The following is a 10,793-nucleotide window of genomic DNA, read 5'->3' on the forward strand; positions in this document are numbered from 1 at the left end:
ACTTATTACGTCATCCTTATACGGTAATGCTTTTACTTTAGTAAAATTGGGTAATACTGTAGTATTTACTATTCTATCCTTACGGATTTTTTAAGTCAATCTTATCTTTTCATACTAAGCATCATTTACCTTAGTTGAATAATTAAATATTTAGTATTTTTTACTTTGAAATGAAATGTAGTTTCTCCTGTAATATGATCAATTCTTTATTATTCTATGGCTATTTTACAAGAGTTTCCTCAGTTTCGCTTTATAAATCATATAGATTTTTGAGTTTGTACAGTAGGAATAATAGTCCAAATATTAAACTTTTTTGCTTTATGATTAAATCATACATGTAAAGGGAAATAAATAATTGCATGCCAATTTACCTGCAGTAAACCATCTCTATCTGAATATCTTAACAATAGTGTTAACTATATATGATGTTTATCATAGATAAGGAAAGAAATAAAAGACATTTGATAAACCTTTCTTTATGGAAATGCGAAGAAAGTAATCCGTATGACATAATACAAACTGACATAATGTGAGATATTAAAATTCTTTTTCAAAAACACAGTTTTTATTTATAAAACACATCTAGCGAAGGAAGTGAAATTACATTCTGAAGAATAAATTTGGACATATTTGACTCTTTCATTATCTTATTATTAATTACATACGATTGAAAGAAATAACCTGGAACAGGAAAAAGTTCTCAGGAGTAAGGGATGTAATACTGACAGTCTGACACCTCTCAAAGAAGGAAGAATCCGGCCTTTTCCTGGATTTTAAATGCTCTTTTAAATTTCAAATGATTTATTGTTAACTTTTATGTCTGTTTATTTCATATTTCTATCATAATTTATTATTTCGTTATTAAGCATATTCCTATCGGCATCAATGATACTTGTTGTTATGATGCGAGATAATTATCAATCATTCATGCTTTCTGAAGAAACGATTTCCTTGTTGGTGCAATCTCTTGAAAACAAATTTGGCCTAAAGTTTGGCCAGCGTCTCCCTTTCAGGCAGTCAGATGCTGTACTTGAAATTTACACCGAAAATGGTCATGTTTTCTCGAATCCACTTGTCCACTTTAGCTTCCGATTCGGGGGTGAATTTATTCTTCCAATCTCCGGATTGACCTGTTCAAAGACATGCAGGATTAGTGGATACACGTTTTCCATACATGGGGATGCTGGAAGTTTTTCTACACCTGGGAAATATGTTTATCGCCCAATGACTAATATTTTTTTGTGTAAAAAGTATTCTTTTAAATTCAAACTTGAAATATACATCAACAGATATCCACAGAAAATAGATAAGACCAAAACTGTTGCTGCCCCGATTGAAATGAAGAAATCCACCCTTAAACTTATAGAATTTGAAAGCCAAGTTAAAAATATTGCAGAATAAGGATGATATGATGAGAATATTTGTAATCTTAGCTGTTATGTCCTTAATGTAATATCAGCATTAGTTTTTTTGGTCTCATAATTACCCGAAGGTGTTGTTTATTTTCAAATGAAAAATTTGATTCAATATTGACTTTGACTAAAATGGTAAAAAGGAAAAGAAAAACAAAACGAGCCATCTACGTTATAATGCAAAAGTTAATGACGAAAACATAATAAGAATGAAGTATGGTAAATACTGTTTCTTCTCAACCCCAAAACGTTAAATCATTGTTGAATTTGATTGAAATGATATAATAATTTCTATGAAGGAATTTTATTAAGATTGGAGTTACGGAAAATGCTGTTTCTTGTCAACAAAACCCCTAAATTTAATGTATCTTTTGGATGGAATGTTGTTGCATATAAGGGGTTTAAAGTAAATCTATCATGAGAATATAGACAACTTCTTGACAGCCGTTAACTGGGCCTCATCTTCATGTTCCTGGATATGTTGGAATTCAGCTTAATGCGACAGTTAGATAGCTGCTAAAGCAAGCACACGTGTACTGAATTTGTTTCCATACCAATATGTACACCGAGGAGAGGGAACGTAAAGGAGCAAAGAAGCGGCTGGGTGAGGTTACATTACCTGCCGCGGCTACTCAGAAGCAAGACATGCCCTTTTAACAACCCCCCCCCCCCCCGCCCCACACACACACACACACACACACACACACACACACACACACACACACACCAGAAATGTGTTGGAAATAAGAACAGCTGGAAAGCCAAGAGTAGTTAGTTCAGGCGGAGCTCAAATCCTGAGTGGGCAACCAATAGTAGGCCCCTCTCAGCCATGGCTGGCGTCGATGCGCAACAAGACGCCCAACATATACTCATTTGTAAGTATTCATTTTGACCGTTTCCCTTACAAGCCTGAACTTCCTGAGTGTGTCTGTAATTTAGAAGTGATTTATTGTTATCTGTAATTATGAGCATTTTTCTACTAACTGATCCAGTAATCTTAAAGTCAGCGAGAGATTTATATTTCTTCTATTATGTTATTAGAGAGACTTGAAGTTCTATTAAAGAGATTTATTCATTTACTTCGAAGAAGATTTCTGTTCATGTTTCTGGGAAAACTAACTTAGACAATAAATCCACTTTACGATGTAAAAGTCGTCTAATGTCCCGCCTCCCATTATTTATTACTTTATTGCCACAACCTAGTGGCCATGGCAAGTAATAAAAAAATAGTTATCTAACCTAACAGAATCAATAAGAAAATTAAATTAGGACAAATCTGACCTTTTCTAAAGAACCCTCCATCCTTCTTAATAATATCCACATTGAAATGTTCGCTATTATCTCCAGGGAATTGCTTTTCGCCCCTCGTCTTCATCTCTAAGAAACTTGTGTACTTAACAATGTTCTGCAACTGTGTCTCTGTCAACTCAGTGCCCAGGAAGGCATCCAATTGCTTGAAGGCCTTGTAAGGATCCGCCTTCATGTCTTCGTAGAACATCATGTGAAGGTTTGGGTGGTCTCGCCTCTCCCAAGCCTCCTTCATGTGCGAGCCGTAAGGTCCATACAAGACTGAAAGGGAAACGAAGGAATTTCACACCTTTTGTTGAAAGAAATGTGGGAAATATTTCTTTATCATGAAATGTATATACAATGATTTCATGAAAATCAAGGTAAGGGGGAGAAATATGGAATCATTCAATGATATTCAAGATCAGACTGGCCACAAAGAGTACTAAACTGAAATCAAACACTTACGCAAGAATTCACACACATACATGCAGACACACACGCACACACATGTGTATCTATCTATCTATCTATCTAAATATATATATATATATATATATATATATATATATATATATATATATATATATATATATATATATATATATATATATATATATATATATATATATATATATATATATATATATATATATATATATATATATATATATATATATATATATATATATATATATATAAAACAAACCTTTAAAGAGAAGCATATTAAGTAAGAGAATCATATTTAAATAAAAGCAATCAAACAGTCGAATCAGTCCTACGATCATCGTCGACGAAGTACTGGACAAAATCTTCAAAGGTTCCAACGTATCCGTGCATCTTGATGATTCTCGAGTGATGGAGGTAAGAGACGATCACATCCTTGGGATTCCTGGCAACATACACAACCTGTTGGGAGATGACTATGGAACTCACCTATTCGTATGCTTGTTCCGGTGTAATTCTCCAGATCTATGATATATCTTTTTAAAGTAAAAGGAGTAAATACTAAAAATGCATAGTATTCCTATGCTAGTTTCGGAGTAAATCCAAAAGAAAATAATACCTTTTATTTAAAAAAGTAGAAGCAATAGACATGATTGGGACACTAGAAATACAAAATACTTTTCGCAAGGAATTGAAAAAAGAAAAAAAAAGGTATACCTGGCTTTGACATAAAATTGCGTAGGTGTAAAATAATTCCCATTCGCAAATACTGTAGTACGACCTGATGCCAGCATATGTTTACAAAAAACATACGAGAGGTCTTTTAAAAGTCTACCTTGCAATTGTCTAGCAAAGAAGGCGAGAGTAAGGAAAATGGCAAGTGTGTCTTGATGGTTCTTGGTTCCTCTGAGGTTTCGGACAGCTGAAGATAAACACCGTCTCTCCAGTTCTTATCCGGACAGGTCTTAAGAAAAAATTGCGATACTGGATTTTTAGCAAAATCCTCTTCTGTCTGCTCTCGAGAAACCAACATATCTGCCCTGTGAATGGATAAAAGAATTCAGAAAAAGGAATATATATACATATATATATATATATATATATATATATATATATATATATATATATATATATATATATATATATATATATATATATATATATATATATATATATATATATATATATATATATATATATATATATATATATATATATATATATATATATATATATATATATATATATATATATATATATATATATATATATATATATATATATATATATATATATATATATATATATATATATATATATATATATATATATGTATATATATATCTATCTATATATATATATATATATATATATATATATATATATATATATATATATATATATATATATATATATATATATATATATATATATACCATCTTGTTTCCAGAATATTCCGCTACCTATTTTGAGTGGTGTGGCCTTATCAACGATAGTTTAGGATCAAGTTAGGTTCTTGAAAATAGCAGCCTTAGAACTGAACCAGTAGGCCCTAAGCTCCTGCTAGCTCAATAAAGCATAAGGCTTTCTTTTGTGATTCGCATAATATTTAGTTACGAAAAAAAGGGGTTGAGAGAGCAAGAGCTGTGCACTTTCCATACAATAGGTTTGTCTATACAGTATCTTACACTATTATATGTATAGCGAGATAAGATAAAATAGGAACAATTATACAGAAGAAGAGAAGTTTAGGGAAAAAGCAGTTAAGATTAACCAAAGAATTTACAGGCAATGAGAGATCTTTGCGTATCAGAGAGTTTTGAGAATTCCAAATATGTTTGCTTGATATCAGGATGACGGGAGGGGTCTGTATGACGGCACTCAGGGATCACACGATCCTGCTCAGAACGATCCACTTTAGTATACTCAAAAAGAGTTGGACAGTATTTACAAGGAGGAGGAGGGATGTCAGTCTTAGAACCTTCCTGAGGAAGAAAACGTTTCTTCGAATCAGGAAGAGAAAGGGAATCAGAGGAGGAGGATTGATTGATTGATTAGAGGTTTTCTGGCATACTGACATCTAAGGTGTTTGACGCCGATCAGATGCAGAGGAAGTCAAAGGAGTAGGAGTAGGATGGGAATTGTGTATAGATTAAGGAGGAGGAGGAGGAGGAATAAAGTAAGTAGGAATGGGTTCAGGAATGATGATAGGGATGGAGAAGGAACAGGTTGAAGATTCTCGTTAAAGGGAAAGGAGGATTGGAAATTTGAAGAGCGGTTTTGGGGATTAGAGGAGAGATTCCTCTGCTAGAGTGAAATGTTTTACTTCCTTACAGGTGACCGTGGATTTCAGATATGGTGATGTTTTTTTAAATGGGGGCAGGAGGCAGTTGTTGGTGTGCCTTCTTTGTACAGACTGAAGCACACATCAGTGTCATGGCCCATGACACAAATGCTACTGGTTGAGGAGGAGGCCAGGAATTGCTTCTGATGGTGTCCAAAGCAGTTACACCAGGGGGTGGGTGTAATACTTTACCTGAAGGAATCACCAGATGCCAAGGGCGATTATAGCTGGATGAGGTCCTTCGTATAGACATCTGGTCTTGGTGGAGAGTTGTCCAGCTCTAATCATGCAGCGTTCTGCATGGCCTATCTCTCTATGCAGTTTGGGAGGCATAAGGGAGCCTGGGATGATATCCACAGACTTTTATCCATCTTTTCCTCCGGGCTGGATCAAGCATCTGGATGTAGGTCCTCTCTCTTGACAAGTAAATTACAACATCGTTATCCAGGGTAGTGATGATAAACTCTATAAGGGGATGATCATGACCCTAATCTTGATGTAGGGTTTGTCCTTCTCTTTGAATTCAGAGATGATGGCGTAAGGATCTTTGTTTGGATGCGTCATAACAGAAAAATTAGGAAAACGACAGAAGTGCCTAGGAGCCGGATTCTAGGAACGGGTGCGAGATCGGGTAAAGGATGAGCTACAAGGAAAAGGATTGTTGTTGAAAACATCGCTAGCCATAGCAGGGGGTCCAAAGAGTGATCATCAATGAAAGTAAATAGTCTGTACAGAGTCAATTAACACAATGACAGCAGGTAGGTTTATTCAGCCGAAGCTGAGAGAAAACCGAGGAGAAAGAAAAAATAAAGTTTTTGTATAGTTGGATTCATTAAATTCCGGTGAACTTCAAGAGAAGCTAAGGTGTCTGACCACTGTACATTGTAGTAGATAATATTGTGTTTAGCAATACAGAAGCTAAACATTGCTGCCGGTAAAATAAAGTCGCTGAGTTTTTATTAATTTTGCAAACTGCTCTAAATAGGATATGAGTAATTGCATCATAGCACGTCGTGAAATTAACAAATATGATTTTGGTCACCTGTTTACAAGGTCAGTGACTTTTTTTTTACAGGCAACGTTACCAACTGTTTCCCTCTCTATACAGCAGCCAGATTTCTATTTAGCTTTCTGTGAAGTGTACCAGAATGAATGAAGCCAACTATACAATATACAGCTGCCAGACATCTCTTTAGCTTCCCGCAAAGTGAACCGGATGAAAGCTAGCCAACTGTACAACTCGTACTGCTTACAACATATTGCTACTAATATTAAAAACATCTTACTCTATGAATGGTGCTCGAACCATGAGAGGGATTTGATCTTTTGGATTGTTGAGGTCCGGGTTATTCCTTATCGTCCAGAGGATTTCTTGAGTCCAGGTCGTCCCGCACTTTGGATAGGTCATGATGATGACGTCACTGCTCTTGTGCTGCTTTCAAGAAGAGGGGAAATGTTGGTGCACTGAATAAAAGAGATTTCATTTACAATCATTACCAGATAAGCTACAACCATAGTTGGAAAAGCAGGATCATATAAGACCAAGGGCTTCGACAGAGAAAAATAGGCCAGTGAGGAAAAGAAATAAAGAAATAAATAAATGACATAAGAAGTAATTTGTAAATTTATCTTCTCTAACTTGAGATGTAGTGTGATTGCAACTGTAACAAAAACGATGTAGAAGAAGAATTGTTTTTTAGTTTATTCTTATTGTTAGCTTTCAATTCTAGCTAGGTGTAATGATCTTATTATCCTTGTGTCAATTTCTTTATAAATCAGATCATATAACATTTAAAGGAAATTTATCTGTGTGTAAAGAATTGTGGTTCTTTTTATATTCATTACTATGATTTTGAGGTAAGTTTTGCATGTTAAATAGATTACATATATCAATGAATGTTGCATAAATTATATAAAAAACTCGGCAGCAGATGACCTTTTCCATCACTAGTATCTTTGATAATAATGATGTTATCAATCAGCCGGATAAATCCCCTCGAAGTTATAAATTTTGTCAGCATACTGAGTGTATGTTGAGGGGAAGAGCCATCTGCCGGGTGTCAACCGAACTAAATCTTTGTAACCTTCGAAGTCTTTACGTTGCTCCTCAATCTCAGCTCCTTCTAGAAGAGAGCCTTCGTGTCCACTTGCAAACTTCATGGTTGTTTCTTTCTCCTTAACCTGAAAGAAAGAAGAGCAGCAACTAATAAAAGCAATAAAGTAGTGTTTTGTATATTTCTAATATAACAATAAATGCACCCGTTTGTAATCCGCTGCAGGGCAAAGGCCTGAGACATGTCAATTCATATCTGGGGTTTAGTCAGTTTCCGCCCCATCGCTGGCCAGTGCAGAAGGTGATGGCGGGAGAATTTCGTCGGATAGCTCGCAGCTAACCAACAAAGAATGGGTGGTTCTGACTATAGTCTATTTTTTATAGCGGTGCATATTTGCACCCACTCACAGGGGTGCCCTTTTAGCTCGGAAAGGTTCCTGATACCTGATTGGTCGGAAGTATTTTTGTCCGAACACCTTCATTGTTCTCAAATAATTACCAAGTAATGTGAATCGAAACTTATTTATTAACCTATATTTCTCCATCAGATATATGTTTTGTCAATAAAAAAATGTGAAAGAATAAATATATTATGAAGAATCGTCTTGGTAAGTCTAAATTTAATAACCCAATCCGCCAAAGTCAACGACAGCAGCTTGTTTTCGGATACACGCTTTGTAATTTTGTAATTTTTCACCTATTTTAACGCAAATTGGGATAAATTACACTCAGCATAAGTTAAACATGTTATTATAAACTTTCTTTGAATAACAAAATCATGGAACTAATAAAACCTGATATTTGTGAAAACTTATGGGGAGGTAAAAGAACAGCCTCTAGCGGCCTGGCGGGAAAACGATCCCTACTGACTTGTAGACGCAGTTTTTTTATTTTTTTTTTCTATCGTAACATATTCCTTTCAGTTTAAATAGTCTTGCATTGTCTTTCTTTGTATTATTTTGCTTAGTACTTTCCCACATTCTTGTTCCTCACCTAATATATATCTTTTTTCCCGATATCACTTCTTTCATAAATGGTATATCCGCACTACGATTCCTTATTTCTTATCCTCTGTCGAAAGTGATGCCTTAAAGGGAAGCGCGTGCTAGTCTCATTAAAATAGTGTAGAGGTGGGAATAAAGAAAAAATACTATGCTTAATTTCAGGTTTAAAGAATAGGTTATACTTTCTACATATCATAAAATTTATGTTGTTATTACTATTTACATGCTTACTGACGTAAGGTACAAAACATAAGGAATCGTAGTGCGGATATCACATAGGCCTATATGAAAAAAGGGATATCGGGGAAAATAGATAGATATTATGTGAGGAACAGGAATGTGGGAAAATACTAAGCAAAATAATACGAAGAGAGACAATGCAAGACTATTTAAACTGAAAAGAATAGGCCGAACTATGTTACGAAAGAAAAAAAAAAAACTGCGTCTACAAGTCAGAAGGGATCGTTTTCCCGCCAGGCCGCTAGAGGCTGTTCTTTTACCTCCCCATAAGTTTTCACAAATATCGAGTTTTATTGATTCCTTGATTTTGGTAAATTCTGGTATTCAAAGAAAGTTTATAATAACATGTTCAACTTATGCTGAGTGTAATTTATCCCAATTTACGTTAAAATATGTGAAAAATTACACAATTACAAAGCGGGCATCCGAAAACCAGCTGCTGTCGTTGACTTCGGCGGATTGTGTTATTAAGTTTAGACTTACCAAGACGATTCTTTATAATATATTTATTCTTTCACATTTTTTTTATTGACAAAACATATATCTGATGGGGAAATATAGGTTAATAAATAAGTTTCGATTCACATTACTTGGTGATTATTCGAGAACAATGAAGGTGTTCGGACAAAAATACTTCCGACCAATCAGATATCAGGAACCTTTCCGAGCTAAAAGGGCACCCCTGTGAGTGGGTGCAAATATGCGCCGCTATAAAAAATAGACTATAGTACAACTTTGCTGATCATGGAAATACGCAAATCCTTTAGACACGTTAATGTATCTCCACTCGGAAAAGGACTAATTAGGCATTGTTTCTTCTATATTAGCCTGTCCTTAAAGGCTTGTATTTGTCAACTAGGTAATTATCAGATTTATCTTTTATATTTTACATTGTAAGTAAAACGGTGCCATAATGTCTTTCAAATCATCATATATATGTATTTTTTTTTTTATCTTCAGTGAACGTTTAATACCTGTGAATAAAAGTTGTACTATGAAGAATCCATATCCAAAGTTATTATTTCATTATTTTTTGGTTATGAAAGAGAGATTTTCATCTTATTTATTAATTTGGTTGTCATACTCATGGTTTATTAAACTTAATCTATTACATAGTATGTTTCCTGTCAAAGGATATATAATATATCTCATCTATCATATTTTTTTTCTTTATAAATTACTTATAAAGAGTGTTTTCATTCACTTGAGGGATATTAAATCGCCATTTAAATGTATAATTTATATATAATATCTACTATTTTACAAATGATCTTTTAGGATGTTCCAATCTAAGGCAAGTGTGATCGATATAATGCAAATATATGAATTAGCTTCAGAAAAAAAAAATTCTAATCTAGTTGATATAATTACGAGAATAGCAAATAGCAGCATCGATGTGTGTAAGTTTCCCAAATCTGAAAAAAATAGTGATAGTCACACCGGTCCTGAAAAGGGCTCCAGATTATCCGGAATTAAGCTCGTACAGACCTATTTCAAGTCCATCTATTATTTCAAAGGTGCTAAAATACGTAATTCTTGAACAACTATTTACTTGCTTAGAAGAAATAGAAGCTCTGCCAGACAACCATTCTGTATACAGAAAATTATACTTTACAGAGACAGCTATCTGTTCTGTTGTAAATTATTTGCTGGAAATGAATGATGATAAACAATTGTGGTATTCCAATATTACTTGATCTTACTGATGATTTTGATATATTTGGTCATGAACTGCTATTAATAACCTATGGGACATAGGTCAATAAGATCAAGCTTTTGAATACCTAAAAGACTACTTGGTTGGAAACACTTATTGATCATATGAATTCTTAAACAGAGGGGTACCTCAAGGAGTGTAATGGAGCCAATCTTATTCTGTATCTATATAATTGGTATATCGAAAATACCAGAAAAGCATGAAGTTAAGTTCACACTATTTTCAGATGATACACAATTTTACTTCTCCGTAAATGATATAGACCACACTACCTAAACTCTAAACTGAA

General features: G+C 34.1%; 1 protein-coding gene across 3 annotated transcripts in view; it reads right to left on the minus strand.

The window, feature by feature from the left end:
- Window positions 1-491: 491 nt before the first annotated feature.
- The window catches only part of LOC137635645 (sulfotransferase 1C4-like), a 15,854-nt gene continuing 5,552 nt past the window's right edge, over window positions 492-10,793 (minus strand). Inside the window, exons 2-7 of one of the 3 annotated variants that reach the window (XM_068368113.1) lie at window positions 7,483-7,671; window positions 6,777-6,919; window positions 3,982-4,186; window positions 3,482-3,608; window positions 2,694-2,981; window positions 492-1,130 (exon numbers count right to left, since the gene is read on the minus strand). In XM_068368113.1, coding sequence (XP_068224214.1) covers window positions 1,018-1,130; window positions 2,694-2,981; window positions 3,482-3,608; window positions 3,982-4,186; window positions 6,777-6,919; window positions 7,483-7,650 — 1,044 coding nt within the window. In that variant the 5' untranslated portion in view covers window positions 7,651-7,671 and the 3' untranslated portion in view covers window positions 492-1,017. Of the gene's footprint in view, window positions 1,131-2,693; window positions 2,982-3,481; window positions 3,609-3,981; window positions 4,187-6,776; window positions 6,923-7,426; window positions 7,672-10,793 lie in introns of those variants that run through there. The other 2 variants (XM_068368111.1, XM_068368112.1) reach the window with 2 other exon arrangements.

The sequence above is a fragment of the Palaemon carinicauda genome, unplaced genomic scaffold (genome assembly GCF_036898095.1).
Source record: "Palaemon carinicauda isolate YSFRI2023 unplaced genomic scaffold, ASM3689809v2 scaffold1537, whole genome shotgun sequence".
NCBI lineage: Eukaryota > Metazoa > Arthropoda > Malacostraca > Decapoda > Palaemonidae > Palaemon > Palaemon carinicauda.